At 37.7% G+C, this 21,835-nt stretch overlaps 2 protein-coding genes and 1 long non-coding RNA gene across 3 annotated transcripts; 1 reads left to right on the plus strand and 2 right to left on the minus strand.

The window, feature by feature from the left end:
• Window positions 1–1,997: 1,997 nt before the first annotated feature.
• Window positions 1,998–7,759, minus strand: them4 (thioesterase superfamily member 4). Its single transcript, XM_069695980.1, has 6 exons — window positions 7,379–7,759; window positions 5,930–6,119; window positions 5,538–5,700; window positions 4,153–4,263; window positions 3,348–3,472; window positions 1,998–3,215 (listed from the first exon to the last, which is right to left on the minus strand). The coding sequence occupies exons 1-6, from the start codon at window positions 7,505–7,507 to the stop codon at window positions 3,169–3,171; spliced, it is 765 nt and encodes a 254-aa protein (XP_069552081.1). The 5' UTR covers window positions 7,508–7,759; the 3' UTR covers window positions 1,998–3,168.
• Window positions 7,760–8,664: 905 nt separating this feature from the next.
• Window positions 8,665–9,843, minus strand: LOC138619480 (uncharacterized). The gene is made up of 3 exons (XR_011310817.1): window positions 9,766–9,843; window positions 9,173–9,290; window positions 8,665–8,946 (listed from the first exon to the last, which is right to left on the minus strand). It is a non-coding gene; the product is annotated as an uncharacterized lncRNA (long non-coding RNA).
• Window positions 9,844–10,995: 1,152 nt separating this feature from the next.
• On the plus strand, window positions 10,996–13,362 carry LOC138619474 (uncharacterized). The gene is made up of 4 exons (XM_069695981.1): window positions 10,996–11,562; window positions 12,654–12,708; window positions 12,885–12,999; window positions 13,118–13,362. The coding sequence occupies exons 1-4, from the start codon at window positions 11,269–11,271 to the stop codon at window positions 13,344–13,346; spliced, it is 693 nt and encodes a 230-aa protein (XP_069552082.1). The 5' UTR covers window positions 10,996–11,268; the 3' UTR covers window positions 13,347–13,362.
• Window positions 13,363–21,835: the final 8,473 nt, after the last annotated feature.

Below are 21,835 nucleotides of genomic sequence, written 5' to 3' on the forward strand. Positions count from 1 at the left end.
AAGGCGTAGACATCGTTTTAAGAGCCTTTGTCAGATAACCAGGCACAAATTGTTATAAGCAGAGTATTTTTTTTTTTTATCATTGAATAGAGAGAAGCATTGTGCAATGCTGTTTTTAGACTTTAAGTACATTTTTACCATATCAATCTATTGTTGCCTTAAATAAAACTGAGTAGGTTAACCATGATTCCTCCAACACAGGAATGTGCCTAGCTGTTAAATATCAATAAAATAATCATGCTATTATATCTCAGGATCAGCATGTTTCTTCGCACACAAGTTGTCATAACTGTTGATTTTGTCTCACCAAGTGTAAAAAAAAAAAAAAAAATCCTCATAAAACAGAGGTTGTGAACCAAAATGCTTAATTTACCTGATTAGTTTTCTCTCAAATTACTAATTGATAACTATTGCACTAAACTTTGGTATATTTTTTGGGGTAAACCGGCTGTTACTGATATTGTTGTTAATTGAAATCCTGAACAGTGTGTCTTAGTTATAGATCACACTCCTCTCTATGTTGGAAGAAAATCTGTATGACAAATTCAAACCTTGCATGACAAACATTTCAATACCATGGGAATGTGAAACTGTTCTCCCTCAAAAAAAAAAGTTGAAAGCCTGTGGCCCCTGAGCTGCTACAGTGGACAGAGGTTGTTGCAGGTGGTTTTAACTGAAAGTGGAAAACAACTGCCTCTCACCCCATCCGCTTCCTCAAACCCAACTTGACCACATGACACTATAGGGGAAAAGAAAAAAAACTGCTGGTGTTCATTTGTCCTGCACTCACACACAGGCACACACACACGCACACGCACACACACACACACACACACACACACACACACACACACACACACACCCCACACACACCCCACACACCCACATACACCATAGAGGTTTTAAAGGTAGCATTTCCATCTGCACTTTACTGAGGTTAAAGACGTGAGGGGCCCTCAGAAGACCACTGGGCCTGAACTGTGAAGAGCCCATATACTCAGAAACCACAAATCGGACCAAACTGTGTGAGAAGTAAAGTTAAATGCAGTTGCAAGTGTGTGGATCTTGTAGTGTAGTTGTAAGCAATATTTCTTTCCTGAACAAAAACATATTCACCATCTCCTGTTAATGCGCAAACATTTCTTTACATAAAATGGACGTAGTACAGATTAATGCTAGAACTGTCACATTCATTTTTACGTGTATTTAGACATTGGAGGGCATTTTGTTAAAAATAAAACTGGCAAAGGAGTAATATTAATAAATGGCAGGAAGCTGTACGTCAAATAAATCAGTGGATTTCATCCGAAAAAAGCTGAAAACAGAAGGAAACATTAAGAATGTAAATTAAAAAAAACTCCTTTCTCTTTGAATATGGCAGAATTAACAGTAGATGTCACTGTCTCAGCCACTTTGGCTCCATTTGACAATTGTGGGGGGACTCAGCTTTTAGTTGTTGCTGTTTCCATTTAAGCAAAATTTAGCAAGAAATTGTCAAATTATAGAAAAAAACATATAGTCTGATGTTATATTTGAACAATGAAATCATGCCCTCTAAGAAAACTTGAAGCCACATATTTGTATACTTTGGTGTCATTTCATAAGTGTTCCACACCCATAGCATGAAAATAAAGTAGAAATGTCCTCTAGTCAACATGTCAAGCATAATGTGAGCCTCAGTGTTGGTATGAAAGTGTTGGTATGAATGTCAACATTGCACTCACATGTATCTTTTATGGTCCAGTGTAAAAAAAAATTCAATGGTGGCTTCAACCTGTAGTCAGTACAGTATGTGACTAATCCAAAACAGTGTTTTATATTCTTTCCGGTGTTTATCATAAATGTGTTATTTTAGAATCACAGACTGCAGCAGCACAGATCTCTGTGATGTGGACAGTGTTACTTTTTATGGAGTACTGTAGCATGCCTCAGTCATTTCTGAATGTAGGAACATGTTAGAAGTGTCGGATATGAACCAGCCAACAAACAAGACGACAGCGTGATGATTTTGGTTATGAAGCCCTTTTATCTTCATTGTCACAATATTCTCAGGGCATGCAAATCTGCACCTCACATTTAAATAGAACCACATCCACCATGTGCACGGGTAGTTAACAACCCACACCTGAAAATCAAAACTAAAAGGGTAACATTTTTGATGTAGGAGGCACCTGACTCTATTCTATTAGCTGATATGCTACACTTATTAGATATCTGCAGTGACAGCAAAACTTGAGTTTCAACAAGAATCCGAACATCTGTGAAGAGTATCAGCTACAGACAAAACGCAGCCCATGACATTCTGCATTTATTCTTGACAAAATAATAATATGCCCTAAACCCTGACTCTTATCAAACATAGTAATTTAAGTACCAATTAAACCTTAGCATACGATATATATACATATATATATATATACATATATATATATATATGTATATATATCGTATGCATTTAAATCATCATGTTTTTTCACTTGGGGCAATTAGAAATGGTGACGAGTGTTTTTTGGCAAAAACCTATGCACAATACAGTAACTTGAAAGAATATCTTTCATTGAATGTAGATGCAGTTCTACATCCGATTCAACATCCAGTTTTTAGAAGCACAAAACTACTACATTAACAAAAGAAGCAAAACAATTCCATTTTATTTCCTGTTGTAAACCATTTAATTTGTTGACAAACAGCATGTGGTTTGTAAAATGTGTACAGTACCCTTAAATAAGGCTTTACACGAAGAAACAAAACAATCATGTACATGTTGAGTAATAAGTTCAATGTTAAAGGCCCTAATGTTCCAGAAAACTATAAATACTGTCAAAGTTATAACAAATAACCCTGAATATTTTGTTCAATAAATAAGGTTTAGATATGTACTGTGTATGTGTTAGTAACACTAAGCAGATGTAGTGAAGTCAAGATACTTCCTTAAAGTTGAACTGTTACTGCTGTTAATACTGTATTAATTAATGATGACAGATCAACAATGTCATTTAGAGAAGTTGCTCTCAGCTCAGCTGAAAATTAAGTACACCCCCCCAAAAAAATACTCCAAAGTAACGACACACTCACACATTCAGACATACACGTGCACTCTCACACGCGCACACACACACACTTGTTTTGGCCACCGCTTGCTGAGTGTGGCAGGCGGACGTGTTTGCGTCACCCTTCCCGTAGTAGATGGCTGACGTTGATTGACAGAAACAGTGCTGCATGTGAGGGATGAAAGAAAACAGAACAGTTTTCAGACAGAAGGTCAAAGAACAGAACGATGATTTAACTACAAGCTTTCTTTCACGTTGACGTGTCTATCAGGCACGCTGTGAGTATAAAAAGTGTACCTGTTGCTTCTGTGTGCAGTTTGGAGCCATCGTTGCTGGTCAGTTTACACGAAACACACATTTTTCTGCCTTCCTGCTTGTCCAGACAGGATTCAATCAACACCGTACTTCCCAGTGGAATGGGGCTTGGGACAAGACAACTGTTTGTTAGGGTGAACTGACCATGAATGATAACTGTTATACAGTATATTGATGTTTGTGCTTGTGCTTTCTGACGCACTTAATGGAATCATTATTATAATCATCATTTTGATACGTTGGTTAAGGCGAGCAGTTGTTAGTCATTGAATGTTCATCTCAAATGATCCCAAGAAAATATCTGTTGGCCCTCCGGTGACCACAATAAGTGAACCAGAGCATTTGGGGTTAACACACAGTTGTTGCACATAGCTGAAATAAATATTTCCTTTGTGAACTGAATTGTCTGTGACATCATTTGATGTCAATCTACTTAATACTAGCTCTGAGCAAGGAGACACTTTCATAAATTACATGCAGTCTTATGAAGGCACTCTGCACCACCTGACCAGCACATTAATAGTGCATTAAATCCTGCACACAGCTAAATATCTTCCACATACATAAATGAGACTCTAATATCTAGAAAATTTGTGTCAATCATCATACAAAAAAATTAAAAACTAGCATTTTCAGTATGCTACATTTTGTTGTTGTTTAAATGTTTCAACTTTGCTGCAAAACTTCTCTTAATCAGATTCATTGATTCTTCTAGACTAAATAAAAAAAATGTAATGATACAACAAAGCAAGTAGTACTTGTTAATGAAAATTTCTTATTTTTGTACCTGCGGTAGTTAATGTTGAGGTTGGCAGTCATAACAGGTCCAGAGAGTATAGCAGCATGAGATCCTGCCACAGTATCAATCATGGTTGCTATCGCCCCCCCGTGGACATGTCTGGAAACATACACATTATCGTTTTACACGTCAACTACAAAGTTCAAAACGAGTGAGGTTTAGTGAAGTATGAAGATTTAAAATGAGCCCATTTTATGAAGTCATTCTGTTTTCATTTTGATTATTTATTTTTGGCAGTTTGCCTTTAATGGTAATCTGATGGTAGAACGGCAGACAGGAAATTAAAGGATAGAGAGAGAGGGAAATGAGAATAAAGGACCATGCAAATCAAACTGTGGACTCTGTCCATTCATCTTCTGAATGGACAGAGCCACAAACTACCTTATATCAGACCAAGACAGTTTTTTTGGTTTAAATGTGCAAATGTATTCAAGAGAATATGTCTGTGCTGTTTTGTATTAAGTCCAGTTAAAACAACATTTTATAACTTTTTGCTGAGTAGCAGCAACAGCGACCTCTGTAGCCACAAGTGGTAATCACACAATATCATAATTTCAATACAAACAGACAATCTGGCTGTACACTCATGTCTAGTCAGAAAAACATGGGAAGTTAACAAAAAGAGCAGCTAGTCAGCTAAATGACCCTGATAAAACTTTTTCCCCTCACACGTGATGCAAATTTGGGTGGCAAGCTGGCCAAGATAACAGGACAGCAACCAGTTCATGAGCACTTATTACCAGTGCCGAGGTCCGAGTGTGTTATCTAGCAGGTTTGCTTACATTATCCAGAGAGGTAGGCAGTCAAATTGACCTCACTTGATGATCAAAAACTAGCAAGTTGACAACTTAACATAGCAAAACTAGCTAATATGACTTATTAGTTCAACAGCAAGAAGGCCAGCTTCGGCATCTTATATTTTGTATAGTTCTCGCCAACAACTGAGAGACAGTTTGAGATTTAGTGAAATCCAGCCTCTTGCTCCGTCTTTTTCTCTTCTTAGCTTCCCTCTGCCATGATGTCTTTATTTGAGAATACTGAGCTGTTTTCTCATGGCTAGCTGTACACCTTCAGTTGGTGGTGTGTGACGTAGAGGCATAAAGAATTACACACTTCGCAAGAGACTCAATCAACCCAAGTGAAAAAGAGCAAGAACCCTAAACCAAAACAAATAATTTTGAAGCTGTTAGTTTAACAACAAAAAAACACTTGCATAATGTTTATTCTTTTTCAGGTTCTGTTTAATTTATTTAAGTATGTCTATTGTTTTTATTTTAATTTATTTTTTGGTAGAAGTAATGCAGAGGTTAAATCTTAGGTACATACCACAGTCAGCTATAAACAAACTTGTAAAACACGAACAGTTATCTCACCCTGGTGGCCCCTCCAGTAGGTGTCCAGCCTGGAAAATGCACACACACCTCTGTTCCTCCTCATTCACAAAGAGAACATACTCAAATGCTGCCCCCGATTCTCGGATGTTCCTGGTAAAAAGACGAGCTTTTGACTGGATTATTTTACTGAGATACACTCCGCCTGATAGGAAAAAAAAAAAAACAGTTAAACATTCAGCAGCCCAAGCAAAAAAAAACAAAACCAACAACAACAAAAAACAGGTGCAAGTAGGAGATGTAGAAATGTTTGAAGTTAAACCTTTAAGACTGACAACCGGATTATTGCCCCATCCCATCATCATGCTCACTCTGTTTCATGAACAAAACAAACAAGCAGAGAGACAGACAAACATCACAGTCGGCACTTGTACCTGGAACAAACTTGAGGGAACGATTGAAGCTCGGAATTCTCTTCCACGGCCCTCCCTGTTTCTCTCCTGCCTCTGTCTCCACCTCACATTGGATGTCATAGTGCTCATACAACCGCCTCATTTCTGCGCTCCACGAGGAGTTGGGAAGGCTGAAGTCTCGAGGCTTGAAAGAAAAGAGTGATGGCAAAGTCTGCAAACAGGGAAATGCATTACAACCTTAGTTAATGGTGGAATAATAGGAACACGCGAAAGTAATCTATTTAAACTCACCTGTGGATCAATGTGAGGATACTGGTTTGTCAAATGTTTAACTGTGCCCCCCAAAAAGATAGTATATTATTAAATGTTATTTATAAACTAGGAGTGTGAGGAAATATTGATACACTCTGTGTGTGTTACACGATGAAATCTCAAAACTATCAATGCAATCTGGAGCGAAACATGCTGCCCAGTGTTAGAAAACTCTGTTTCAGTAGCAGGTCATGAGTCCTCAAACAGGATAAGGCCCCAAAACACAGCTAAAATCATCCCTGAATGGCCAAGAACAAAACATGGGACTATTCTGAAGGGGCCCTCTATGAGTCCTGATCTCAATCCTACCAAACCCACATTTCAGAAACTCATAAATACTAAATATATTATTTCAAACAGGCTTGATCAGACAGATCCTTCTGATCCAAAATGCTGCTGACAGGGTTACAACCAGGATTAAAAAAAAAATTAAAAATAAAATAAAATAAAGTAATCATATAACTCCAGTATTCAGATCACTACACCGGCTTGCAGTTTTTCAAAGTATCATCTACAAAGTCCTACTGTTGGTTCACAAATCCCATAACAGTTAATTATCAGATCTCCTAATCCAGTACGACCCCCCTGACCTCTGAGGACATTTGATTCTGGATTAATGGTTGTTCCAAGAGTGAAACCTAAACATGGTAAATGTGGAACAAACTGCCAGAAGAGCCAAAACTACACTGACCACTTTTAAATATGTCTAAAAGATAAGACCTACCTGTTTACCACTGCTTTTAAGTGATATTTCTGTCGTTGATTGTGTCGTGCTTTCAATTGGGCATTACTTTGACAGTTGTTTTTTTTTATCACTTGTTGTCCTTGTATTCTGTAAAACAGCTCGTGTTGCCTGTAGGAATGAACTGTGGTAAATAAATCTGCCTTGCCTTTTTTTTAAATCATGTTAATCTGTCTGCTCTAATTTATTTATAATTCTATTCGGCTGCGGGGAAAAATACAGTCACACCATTACAGAAACTTCTGGAAGAAAGGAGTGGTGTGTGTGTGTGTGTGTGTGTGTGCGTGCGTGCGTGCGTGCGTGTGTGTGTGCGTGTGTGTGTGTGAAACCAGAGGCAAACAAAGAAAACCAATTTCACAAAAACCCATCTCGTCATTTCAAGCACTTTCGTGAAAACAGTACATTATTCCACCTACCATCATGGTCCGTACAAAGTTGGTCCCGAGTGAGACGCTGGCAGACGGACGCATGAGTGGAGTCGACAAGAATGGGAGAGAACCAAGGCTCTGGAAGACCTTGAGTATCCGACCAAGGGATCTTGCCATCTGTACACTGTTTGAAAGCTGCCCAGTAAGTGATTCTTGATACCTAATAAAGTGCAACGCCGGTTCAGGATTACGAGGTGGTTGTCAAACGCTTCGTTAGCAGTAAAAACCGAGCGGCTACGTAACAGTTCTTCAGCATGTTTAACACGTTTGTGTTCGGCTACCTCTGAAGATACCAACACAACCTACCGCGTCTCTCTACGACTATTTTGCCGGTGACTTTCATGTGTCACCCACATCATCGCTCGTCAACTTCCGGTACGAAGGATTTTTCTTCTTCTATTGGTGTTTTTTTTTTTTTGGCAGTTGGCAAACAGCTTCCGGGTGCTTTACCGCCGCCTATGAATCTGGAGTATGGACTAAAGATTTAACCTCTATTACTTCTGCCCCCCCAAAAAATTGTATTACATTAAAACTTCTGTAATTTAAACAAAGGTCAAAGGGTCATGGTCTGAGCCCTCCTTTCCCATTCTTGTGAATGTGTTTTTTAGGAAGGCCTTGAGAGACTTGAGAGAAATGAGAATACCCAACTGTAAAAACAAAAACAACAAAAACAACAACAAAAACCTGATAGCTATACAAGTGTAGAGCAAGTACAAAGATACTCAATAATTTGAACAAAATGCATTAAAAAAAAAAAAAAACACTTCATAAAATGTTAACACCCTCAGTCTTAATCCTTTGTGCTGCACTAGAGGGAGTCAGAGCAACATGCAGCTGAACTGGTATCATTTGATCATTTGAGTTTTGTCTCTCCAACCTATCAAATCAGAGGTTAACAGATTAATATGTTTTGAACACATTGCATTTATTTTCTAACCTGTTAAGAATTTATGAGCAGGGAGAATATAAAGGGTCCATCTAATTCCAAGGTTACCATATTATAAAGGTTGGAAAGATGATATGTTTATCTGAGTGACAGTTAATTCAGTGTTTTACTCAGCCAGTGTTTTTCACACTTGAACATAAAAGAACGGGTATATTAACGATTCCTAGCAGGACTTCAGATATTAATTTGATGATCTTGTACTTTTCCTGTCACTCGGGTTTCATCACGGGTCAAGGCATCCAAAACAAATGCTGCATATGCCTCAGATCTATACAATATCTAGTTATCAGTTCAATCAGGGGAAGCCATTATTGGTAGTAACTCCACATGACAATAAAGTTAATTTATTTGAATCCAATAGAATTTTACAGAGAAATGGTCATAACATACCAACACAATCACATTACAAAATGAAATAAAACTGCAACCCTATTCCACATGTCTGGACCACTTGCCCTATGCAGACATTTTCCTTTTCCGGACATCCGTGCTATTACAAAATATATACTGACACACAGAATGCTTTGTTAAAAAAAAAAAAAAGAAGAAAAAGTTAACTCAGTGTTTGTGTTGACTTCATTGTGGTGCTTCATTTATTCCACACAGCTTTCTGCAAAATTAAAAAAAGAGAAAACAAGTTTTAATTCAACAATCAGAGCCCTGACATTATAAGGCCCACCATCATTTATTTATACAGCCATGAGTGTGGTTCTGCTCTGTAGTGGGATGAGTCTCCAGTATAATGCTAGGTCAGGTGCTCACTAATGTTTTGGACTGCTCTACAGGACCACACAGTCTTTATTCTTGAGGATGCGAGTAGGTGTTTCAAATCTTACCGTGCTTCCTCCTTGGTTGTATCTGCAAAGGTACAAATGGCTCTGTCCCGATCCAAAACCTGTTGTTTCAAGCTCTGAATGTCCTTCTGAGCCTTACTTTTAGCTACTTCGTGCTCAGCTGAGAAAATAACAGAGAAACAAATGAGAGTACAAACGAAATATTCCTATTTTAAAATGTTATAAATTGGTGACTTGAGGGTAGAAAAAACCAACAGGTTTTCACTGCTATTACAAAGACATGTTAATAGCAGCTGAATGAGATTTAGATCTGCTTGGTTTAGCAATGTGCAGATCAGTGACTGAAGCTAAACAGAAGTCTAATTGGAGCTCTGTAAAGTGCCGTCACATCCAGTGCCATTGGCTTCTCATCATCAACATTAAATCTCAATACAAGACAGACAGGAATCTTGGCTCTTCAAAGATTTGAATGGGATGACATTAACCCACCCTCTGACTTTTCCAAATGCCAACAGAAGGCGTGGAGACAGTGCGTTTGTCTTATTCTCTCTGTCTGTCTGTCTGTCTGTCTATCTGTCTATCTATTTGTTTAGAGTGGATATCAGATCAGAGAGGTGAACAAAAAGCTGCCTCACCTTTGATTTTATGAAAGTCTTCTACCATCTCTGCCTTCTTCAATTCTGTATGTTCCTGATAAGGGAACATGGGAAAGTTTATGTCAGCAAGTTTGACTGATATACAAGTAGAAAAAAACATAAATATTTACATGTAACAGAATACAGAGATGCAAGTTGATCCTTACACAATGTCAGTAGCCTATCATATGTACGCATCTTGGAAAGTGATAGCCTAATGCTTTAACATGCAGTGCGTACACGAAACCCCCAGCTGTGAGTAAAGCTGGAGGTTGTGTATGTGTGTGCCTTGCCTTCTCCTTGTTGCAGGTCTGCAGATTTGTATCAAGGTTCTGCAACGTCTGCTGTATTCCTTCCTTTTTCTTGTTCAGCTCATCTATCTTTGCGTTGGTAGGCGACAGCATTGTCTTCAGCTTTTGGATATTGGCTTTCATCTCGTCGATGATTTCCTTTTTATTCTGGACCTCAGCCGAGTTCTCCACCATGCGAGATTTCAGGTTACGCAGGCTCAGCTCCTGACGAGCGGCCTGGAAAATCAGTCCGACCATTACGATCACGCTCAGCCCCACTAAACCCACCACCATCTTCATCTTGGTCAAGGAGAGGCTGGATCGACGAGGGGGCAGACAGGTGGATCACTTATTCATCCCAGGTCTCCTGCCAACCATGTGAGCGTGTCCCCTCGAGTTCAGTTCTTCGCAATGACAAGGAAGTTTAACCTGCTGAACCTGCTGAACCAACTGGGCGTGACAAACCACCTGCTTCCTCTTTGTTCTCTCCCTCTGGTTGGCGCGCACTTCTAGAAACACCTTGAATGTATTTGCATAATGATCATGTTAGTTTTCTTGAATGTCTTCATTGTTGCTGTCTGGTTTGAACCATTAAAATGAGACATGTTCCCTTAATCTGTGAGGCCAAATGTTTTTTAACTTGTAATATTTGGACTTACAACAAAGCATTTTTTTTATTGTGGTGTACTTTTTACCTGAATGTTTCTTCCTTCAGTCTCGAAATAAAGTTAAGAAATGAGGTCTTTGCAGCACACAGCCTATTTGTCACACTATCTTCCCTCTCTCACAGTAGCTCCCCACATATTTAAAACATAGTGTGCCCTTCTTTATCTATTGTCACATTTGACCTGTTTGGAGCTAATAAAGTTCGAACTGGTCAAAGTGCGCAGGACAGGTGAGCAGGTACAACCTGTTCCTCTTTGGAGCGCAGAGGGCGTTTTTCTCGGGGGACTGCTGCGCAGCTCGGACTCAATACAAGCTAATGCGTGTTTAATTCAAAAGCGCAGGTGAGTCAGCCTCCGACTGTGATAAATGAACTTTACTTTACCAACATAGAGAGGTATAACCCGTTTGGACAGCTTTGCCTTCAGCCTGACTCTGGCCTCCCCATGGAAGTTCAAGACGCGGCGCTGTGACACCTGTACAGAAGAAGAACCATCCACCATCAGAACAAACACCCCACACACGAAAGGAAAGCTTAGCTCGTATAAAGATGAAGGTGCAGGTGTTGTTGCCTCTGACAATATTCGTATCCCTCGCTTTGTTGGGGGTAATCAAATTACGGAAAAAGGAGCACGAGAGCAAGATTAGACTGAGCAAGTTTAATGAAATCAAACTGCGGGTGACCCTCGACGTCCTGGACGACATTCTGAATGAGAAGAAAGAGACGGAGAGCCTGCTGGAAAACAACCAGGGTGTGCAGAAACTGCTGGAGGAAGAATTGAACACGTTCCGGGACAAAGCAGAAGACACAAAGGGTTACGTGGACAAGTGCATGGGAGATGAGGTGAGAAGCAGCAGAGAGACTATGAAACGTGTTTTAGTTCACGCACAGATATAGAAAATGGTGTCAGCTTAAAAGACGATTAAACGTGAAACAACTAAAGGAGTAATTTTAGACCTGGGGAAGGGTTAAATAGGCAATAAAAAGCTAAATTAAAATTCAATGCACATTAATAAGCTTGTAAATGGGTCCAACCAGCTCTATATCGGTATTATGTTTGTAACTATATCTTTATATTTATATTATTATGTTATAATGATATCTAACTCTAAGGGGACAATAGCTTTTACCGTGTCTAAGAAGAACCCGCATAACCTGTTTGAAATGGTTTGGACATGCATGTCTTCAGCATCTGTCAAAAAACAACCTGGCTTTACTTCTGTAAGAACAGGGACTGAAACTGCATTAGTGCCTACAACATTTCCCTGCGTACTATATTGTTTATAAACGGCAGTTTATTATTCAAATTATGTAAATGAATGTAGGCCCACTGTCCCTGCATGTACACATATGGCAGGTCTTAGCCTTAAAGGGCTCACTACCACCACTGACATACAAATACCAGAGGAAGATGCTATCAGTTATATTAAATGACAAATATTATCTTTCCTTTTCTGTTCTTGGCTCTACTGCTGCAGATGTTTTGTTCATATTCTTAAAAATTAAACTTCTTAAAATGGCAGTAAGAATGGAGACAGAAATGTATTGCACTCTTTATTTGTGGTTTATTCATGGCAAATTTAAATCAAAAATCACGCTCACTCATTTGCTGCTCTCCATGAACCATTTGTAAAAAGTTGATCCGATGGCTTCACCGTGGATTACGGTGATGAAAACATAGTCCTCCCAGGGCACAGAAAACAGGAAAATGACTCAAAGTGTCTTGTGCAGCAAAGTAAGGAGTGAAAAGAAAAAGAACAAGAAGTAAACCCTCATACTTCATGATGTCACACTGTTGATTTATCTAACCTTCTGACAAAAGTGTTTTAATATTTACTGTGAAAGTCCCAGAATTGCCAGTTGCAAGATGAGCAGAGAAGATTTCTGGAACAAACTAATTTTTGTGTTGCTGTGATTATCTTTTCCACTTGCAGAAAACAGAAATAGACAAGCTGGTAAAAGCAGAGTCAGATTTAAAAAATCTGAAAGGTAAGTAATGCTTTATTGGCCTCAATGTTTAAAGCTGTCATGTATATGTTCAGTGGGAGACCATTTTCTCTCTTTTATCAAATGCATACTGGTTATTCTCATCCAGTCAAATTTTTTTTAAACTTTTAATCAGTGAAATGCTTACAATTCCCCATGTTCTATGATAACACTTACAGATGAATCGGATAAGGAGAGGAGCAGCTGGCAGACAGAAGAAACAGCACTGAAACAGAAAATAGCTGAACGGAGTTCAGTGTGTGACTTTTTGAAAAAAGATGCACAACTACCAGGGTATGGTTACTATTTTATTCTACTTAAATCTGCAGAGTGCACTCATAAATCCATAATGATATGTATGCACATGTTGCTCACTGCATTTTCTGTTGTCAAACTTCTTACTGTCTTAAAGAAATATGTGTGGTACTCAAGCAGTTGGTGAGGCTGCTAAACAAGAAGAACCAAAGGGAGAGGCCCCTAAACAAGAAGAGCCAAAGGGAGAAGCCCCTAAACAAGAAGAGCCAAAGGGAGAGGCCCCTAAACAAGAAGAGCCAAAGGGAGAGGCCCCTAAACAAGAAGAGCCAAAGGGAGAGGCCCCTAAACAAGAAGAGCCAAAGGGAGAGGCCCCTAAGATTAAATAAAGTATTGCTACCTGTGTTTTCTGCTGTACAACCCTTCATTTTTTATTGAAACACAGTTGTTGATTCAATTAACTCAGAGTCAACACACTTTTTCACTGGATCAATAAGTGTGCTTACAGGGACACAAGTTTTCTGGTTCAGAGATGTTCACATGGAACACACGGAAATCTGGTTATGCATATCCCAGAATACACGCTGATTACTGCTTGCTGTTTGCTGAATCACCTGTGATGTTTACAAACACAAAGTGGAAGTTTTGAATTGATCAATCTGACAGACTTGTAGTCAAAATGTCTATGCTTATTCCCATTTTAAACAATTTACGGTGCAGTGGAACCTAACCTTGGTTTAGGCCGGGGCTTTTCTGTGTGGAGTTTACATCTTTCTCCCACCATCCAAAGATGAAATTAACCTAACAAACATATTAGATTTTTGGTGATTCTATATTGCCAGTAGGTGTGAATGTATGTGTGTGTCTGCTTCTGTATGTCTTTCTGTGTTGGTTGTGTGATGGACTGGCAATCTGTCCAGGGTGAACCAAAAGTCAGCTGGAATAAGCTGCAGCTTCCCCTTGACCTTGTTCAGGATAAAGCATTTATAGATAATGGGTGGACTGAGTGTAATTAACCCTTCCATTACCAAAGACAATTGCTGTAGAAGTCAGACATTTCCCTGTTCAGTTGGCTGGAGTCTGTAGGTAGTCAATAGCCTTCAGAAACCTTGAATACCTGAAACAGTATATTTCTGAATATTCCAGCCAGCAAATCTGTGTTTCTCAAAACTGGGATATGCAGATGTCTGAAATCAGGATGTTCACATGCAATAACACAAAAAACAGGATACATCAAAAACCCAATCATTGTCACGTGCTCAAGGCATTTCTTAAAATTAATATCATATTGCTTAATATTGCTTTTCGATATCGTTTTTATTTTTATGCAACAGAAAGAAACTAAATTAAGATACATTTAAGATAAACATTAAGATTAAGATACACTGCTGTGGACTAACTTGGTTTAAAAAAAGATGTATGCAATATCTTGTCTGTAATGTACTTGAGTTGAAGTTTAAAAAAACAAATCAAATACATAATAAATTACCATTTAACATACACATGTCTCAGTATGAGGGAGATTATTTCTATAGTGTCATTGTGAAGTCTCCACAACAGTGCCTCTTTTTATTAACGGGTAGAATAATAAATCAAATCATTTATTTAAATGCTTATAGAAATACCACAATGCAAAATATACTCTATTACAAATGTAGAGTAGTCACAGACCATTATTGAACCTTATATGTATTCATGTGTAAACAGAATTTTAATGCTGTAGTTGGTCAATGAGGAGATCACTGTTATCCTTTGTATGTAAAGTCTCTAGCTGTCTAATATTTATCTCTGAAATGTGGAGTACTTTAAAGATGCATACAATGAAAATGTCTGAGTTGTACTTGAGTGAATGTACTTATTTACATTCCACCATTGCACACCAATAGCAAGTGTTACCCCTTGTTGAATGTAGATTTTTTTTTTTTTAAAGAATGATTTACCGTTAAATGGATGTGACACAGGATGCATGACTGTTAGTTCTCTCAATAATTACCAAATGTATGCAGATGATTTGATGATTTTCTGCTTATATATTGCTGGTTTTTAGCAGTTATTGTGGGTTTGTTCACAGTATGATATGGATTTTGACATTAAATATAATGAAATTAAGAAAAATATTATCATCGTTAGAGGTAAAGAATACAGGCATGTTTTGATTTCTTTCGACTGCCTTTAAAGGTTTGTAATGGGGTTAAATATTTAGCCCATTACATCACCATTACTCTTTCAGATGAAAAGGATATTTATAGACAGTGACACATGCACATGTTTGTTCATGAATGTAGTATGTGTACAGTGATTCTGAAGTCCTCTCTCTTTAAAGCTTTCTGTAACCCCCTGTATAGTATGACTACCCACATGTGACGTAGCTACAGAAAAGGCAGTTTGCAGAAACTCACGGTAGCTCAGTCTATGAGGCTGCTGCTGAAAGCCCATCGAAGCTGCGGCACAAGCCAGATGTTTGCTAATGTCAGTGCACCCACCAGCACATCTGTAATATAAAATCTTATAGATACTATATGTTTAGGTAATCCAATTGATTTAACCATCCTGAACTAAGCTCAGTGAGGCTCAGTCACTGGTGTTCATGTCCGAATGTAAATGCTTGATTACTGTGGAACATTTTATTTTATTTTTATTCTATATCTTCTGGCTTCTATTTTTATGTTTTTAATAAAGTATGAATTGAATTGAATTGAATGTGATATATAAGTGTATACGGAGGGTAAAGGTTTCAACCAAACATGAGTCTTTCTCTTGTTATTCGTGGAGGACAGAAATGTTATCAGTGTTTGACAATGCTCATCACATACTGTACACAATAACCAGGGTGTGGTGCTTAGCAGACACGCGGTTGTGAAATACAAACAACATGTATCCTGGTTGCACAGTTAATGATTAATGCATGAAAAGCAGAAAGAAAGCAGAATGCTCTACATGCTATATAGTGTGTATTTTTTCTCACCAAAGAATACAGAAGTCTTCTTTTCACAACTCCATAAATTGAGTTGTTGTTTCTATATTTGTTTTATATTTGACTGCATGTAAATAGGTAATGTTAGAAAATACAAATTACCTAATGAGAAAGAGGAAGAAAAAAGGAAGTGAGAGTCTCACACTATTTCTTTTCAGTTTCACCATTTAACTTACAAACCATCAGTACCTCAGATTTGTGTCTTTTTCTATGTGCACGATGCTTCTTGGCCTTTAGTTCTAGTTTCAGTTATTTTTTTCCCTGTGTTAGATAACTCCTCCACCCCCAGCACTGAAAACACAGAGAAAGGTATTGAATAATCATTGTTAACCTTGTCTGCCTCTCTCTTTCTTAGTGACCCTGCCTCTGGGTGTGTGCGTGTGCGTGTGCGTGTGCGTGTGTGTGTGTGTGTGTAAGACAAAGAGAGAGAAAGCACTGACCAATCAGAGGCCAAACCCATAGTCTGTCACTCCCTATAAACTTCACTGTTATCCTGGTAGAGCTCCAGCCGGACAGTTTCTTTCCTGGTTGATCGGAAAGCTTCTTTATTTTCTGTTGGAATGTGAGTTTTCAGTAACATGTTTTCCTGACAGTTTCTTAATGTGGGGAATTACATTTAAAACTTTTTTTTTTTTTTTTTAGAGAAAATAAGAATATAAAAACATTTTTAATCACAACACAGAACCTTATCTGGCAAAGCAGCTTTGTGAAGTATTGCTCGGAGATAGTTCAGCATGTTTTCATCCATAAAGAAGAATGATATTTTAAACAAAATAAAGCTGTTTAGAATCTCTGTAAGCTCTACATTTATCAAATATTATACTAATAACAAGTTTAGGATCATTTGAGGTTTGTATTAGAGATTACGTAAAAGGAGTAAGATGTGGAGCGACATGCAACAAAAGTTCTTACCTGGTTCGTTATACCAGGGACAGAGCAGTTCTTAGTCGGCACCAAAGTCTTTTAGCCATGAAACATTGAATTTACCAAGCAATTGTACAGAAAGGATTATGGACCAGATTAAACATATTATACAAGTATATCAATCATCACTAGTTTAAATGAGTGGGCTGCATGATCTGGTTTATAAAATCCTTATTTACAGTACTTTGATTTTGTTCATTTTATGATTATATTGTTATTTGTATTTATGGTTTTATATGATGTACTCTGTTTGTTTGTTTGTTTGTTTGTTTGTTTGTTTGTTTGTTTGTTTGTTTGTTTGTTTAAAAGTAAGAGCTCTTTCTTTGGTCACATTATTCTCCCTGGATGTACCAGCATGTGAAAATGAATGACTTGGCTTCTGATTATTTTACTGCTGCATTCTTATAAGCAGCAGTGAAAAAATACATAAGTAAAACTAATTGAAATGTCAGATGAAAAGAGAGTTCTTTCAGATTAATTGAGATAAGAAAAAAAAAAAAAAATCTATTCAACCAATCTGGAGCCAACTTTGACTTGTTCAAAGCCTGTGATCTTTGAACCTTTAATGCGAAGCATGAACCAAATTAAAGGAAATTATTTTCCTCTGAGGTCAATCAGACAAGGTGTCTATAAAAAGACTTACGAATGAATTATTTGGCTAAATATAAATTATATTTTGTCATTAAAAGGATTTGAGTTATTTTGTAATCCCTATGGTGTTGTTGTTTTGTTTTGTTTTTTAATAATTTTGCGTCACACTGCTCTCCATCTGTTGCAGATTAAAAAACTCCCCCGAGGCTCACAATTAGGCAATCAGAGGGCTATCATTCTGCCCCAATAGGCTCACAAGGTCAGCGCCATACTAGGAGAGGATACAGAGGCAGCACAGAGGGACAGTCAGTCGACTGATGTCATAAACAAGGACTCCTGCTTACGAAATGTAACTTTATATTTACAGAAATGTAAAATATACCATGTTCGTGCGTTTAAAACAAATTGCATATTTTTGTCACTGATGACATTATTTTATGTTTGTAAATTGAAATACTTACACAATAAAAGAACTGGATGTCACTCTGAATCAAAAACTGTGTTTTGGATACATCTTTAATCTACACCTGTTCTACACCTAATTAAAAACAAAATTACTCCCCCACTGGTGAAAGTTTTCTCAATTAACCATTTTATCTGACAGATTATGTGAATTCAACACATGTTAGAGTCCCACACCACCCCTAAACACAGAGAGAAAGCAATAATACTATCACTATTAATTCCTCACATCCAGAGGTCAAACTGACAGCCAGGGGTCACAGTCACTTTACAATTTATATTTATTCTGATGTTACAGCTTTAACATGAGCAGTTAAATCCTACAGAGGTTAAATGACACGCTCATACTACAAGTATTAGATAGTTAAAAATGTAAATAAAATATGAACATATAACTGGGGATTATTCTTAAGATTGGCAAGTCAAAACAACACATTATTTTATGTTTCGGGTCAAAACACTGATCTACCTAAACTCTGTCCATTTTTTTGCTATGGTTCTACAGCCAATAAGAAAATTATGTCCTTCATTTTAGGAGATTCTTTCTTCAGTACAACATTTTTAAAGTCTACATAATTGCAAATCAAAAACAAATAAACGAGCAAAGAAGTATCTATGATTCAGGGTAAAAAATACTGCGCTGCAAGTTAAAATCTCTCATTTCAAACATTTATTTACATAGAGAGGGCAGAAGTCTTAGCAACACAATATACCCGCCAAATCTTCAGAACTGGTAACCGAGTGGGAAAAAAGTATAATATTTGCCTTTGAAATTTGGCAGAGGTGAAGTGTGAAGTGCAGTAAAAGAACCTCAAAATTCACCTCCACTTATTTCCTCCTCATACCAAACCTCCAATTTGAAAATTCTGGATTTAAGGACACTCTTTATTGCCATATTTTATAATACTTAAATAAACTTTCTGCTCATTGGGATACAAAATTCAGACACATATATAAATGCATGCATATGAAGAATGCAGTTGTACTACTCACACATGTAGAAGATTTTTAGTTGTTGCGTACTGTGAAGGAAGATACATTTTATAATTATGTAGTATGTAAGCATTGTTATGCTTTTTATGTACATGGTTTTGTTATTATCCACATCCACAATTCTTTCTTCTTAAAAACTGAAAGAGCATCATCATACACTCAATACAACTGCATGTTTAATACAAATATTCATCACTTAGAAGAGGCAATAATTTGAAATATTAATCTTTTAATATATGTAAATTTTTTGAGTAGATATTAGTGACATGATACAACAAGTGACTGAGTAAAGTGACCGTCATGTGTCATGTTTGTCCTTCCTACATGCAATAACTGAAAAGAATTTGACTCTGCATCTGTGGTCACGTCTGTGTGTACATGTGTGTGTGAGATGGCTCACAGTAGGATGAACATCACATCTATTGATCAGGCTAATGTGGGGAGGAAAGGCTGCAGGCCACAGCAGCTGATCAATACACCTCTAATTACATGGGTCACTGAGAGTATGTTATTGAAAGAGTGAATGTAGGTGGTCCCCCCCGAAACTCACAGGGATGTATATATAAATGCTGTCCCACTCTGGGAAAGCTCACAGGCTCACACACATTCAACAGTTAGTCCAGAGTCACTCTTTTACTTTTTAAACTGCCTCAAAATAAACTGACAGAACATGCAGGACGTTGAATATGGATTAAGGGAATAAGTAAGTATTTTTATTTTTGTGTTTTTGTATGTGATGTTAGAGAGTAGTTTCATTGTTGAGTGTTCTTCGTCTTCTCTTGCTTTTCCCATGTTTCCCATCATCTTTGCATTTCCTGAAGCAAATAGAGACACTGATCTCAAATGTCAGCAGGATCTCTGATTCGCTGTATTTGTGTGATTCCTTGCCCCTGACACTGTTCCCATGTCATTTCCCTGTTGTGCTGAACAGGTTGTTCAAGTCCACCCTTGTTACATTAATTCTGACTGACTGTGTGATGTTATCTTGGTCACCACCTGATTTTCTCTCACTGCATTGTGTCTTTCATTCATGACAGGCTTTTTCCACTCTGCTGGACTCTTTCTGATTTGCTAGAGGCTGTGTGATATGTTTGATATTCGGTTGTTCTTGTGCTTAATCATGTCAACTAAATATCAGACATATTCCTATAGAGTCTGGCACTGACGTCTGAACTTGGTTCCACCTCTGAAAAAAAGGCCTGTGAGGTCATATCTTCAGGTAAATGGTTTTGGATGTCAAACTTTAAAGTCATGTCATTGTAGCGTTCATTGTAATTCATTTGGTATAAGTGCAGTTTCTTTAAAAGACATTCATGGACAAACATTCTTAGTATATTAATGTTTTATTGTACAGAAAGCACACAACAAAGTCACATGTTAGTTATTAAAACTCTCTTTATATGCTGTGAATTAAACAAAAACAAAAGTAACCTTAGAATATCAAGTTTTCCTGTTTACCTGCTCTTTCATTCTCTGTCTTAAACACACAGACACCTGCATACAGTCCTTTAACAACAACTGACATTTAAACATCCTACTCCATTAGCAAACAGGTATTTCTGCCTGAAACCATGTTCGCGACATCAGGAATCATAAAAAAGGGAAACCTGGTTTATAGTCTCCACAGTCTAAAGTTGCAGTACCAGTTCTGCTATGTTTATTAGCTGCTCTTAAGGATCCTTTTTCTTTTGCATGTTTTTCAGTAGTGATGTCCAAACAATGACTTTTTGTGACTTTCCATGCAGGATTAAAATAAAGTCTGATTGCTTGTTAACATTATCTATGATGATTCATTACTGTCTCCTCGTTCCTGATTTACAATTGCATCTAATACAGTGAGCTAAATGCTTCAGTTACTCTTTTTATGCTTAATTGAATAGATTTTTCATTGCAATGATGTGCGTTGGAACTTTTAGCGAATGAAACTTCCTCCCTGCCAGATGATGATTTCTTCAAAGGGCATTTTATTATGTAATAGTCTAATTTCAAGGGAAGCACAATGAGTGACATCATAATGAGCACAAGCCTCTGGAAGCACTGGCTGGAAACCCAGTGGCACTGATGTGAAGAATAATATGCCCCTTAATCAAATGATTGCTGTATAAAATCAGTGTCAAAAAATGGCATCTTATGACTTTTACTTATAAGAACTATGTTGTATTGAAGATTTAAGGACAATAAAGCACTGCCTCAGGCCCCACATAATTTTTTTTTTTTTTTTAAACCAAAACTGTTGTGACAACAATTACAAAACTTTATAGACATGTCAGGGTGCACAGAAGCCATCTGAACCATGTCTTTTGAAAATGGGAATGCATTTGGAGAGCAGAAAACAGTGAGGGTGGTGCAGCACTAGAGGGCATCCCGCTTTTATGAGCCAGTGTAACTTATTTGATCTGTGGTCACATTTAAGGGCAAATTTCTGGTTTGATATGAAACCTGATGAACAGGGATAGTTGTGTAATTTCAGACAAAAGTCATATCCTCATGCTTGTTGCCACTGCAAATACATCAGGTGTGAGCTGAGACTAACTGTGTTCCCCAAAGGCAGGTTAAGGTTTGAGTAAGCCTCATACAAATCTCTGTGTGTGTGTGTGTGTGTGTGTGTGTGTGTGTGTGTGTGTGTGTGTGTGTGTGTGCGTGCGTGCGTGTGCGTGTGCGCGTGCACGTGCATGTGCATGTGCACATGAGTGAACGTTATCAGAGTCCTCAAGGTGGTTTGTTCAAACAAATCCCAGCACACAAGAAAAACACTGAATTTAAGCCTCAGACACGATGCCTCGCCCTCCTCCTCCCCACATTAGCAAGAGATTTGTAATAGGAAAATTAAAACTAAAGTTCATTGAATCATTTAAAACCATAGTCAGAGACCTTGCATGATGATTCATTAAGGATGTTACATGAAATTGAATTAAGCATCTGATATGCATCAGT

The sequence above is a fragment of the Brachyistius frenatus genome, unplaced genomic scaffold, assembly GCF_029030835.1.
Source record: "Brachyistius frenatus isolate BFR_SWC_R1_liver_20210118 unplaced genomic scaffold, ASM2903083v1 Contig_20, whole genome shotgun sequence".
Taxonomy (NCBI): Eukaryota; Metazoa; Chordata; class Actinopteri; family Embiotocidae; genus Brachyistius; species Brachyistius frenatus.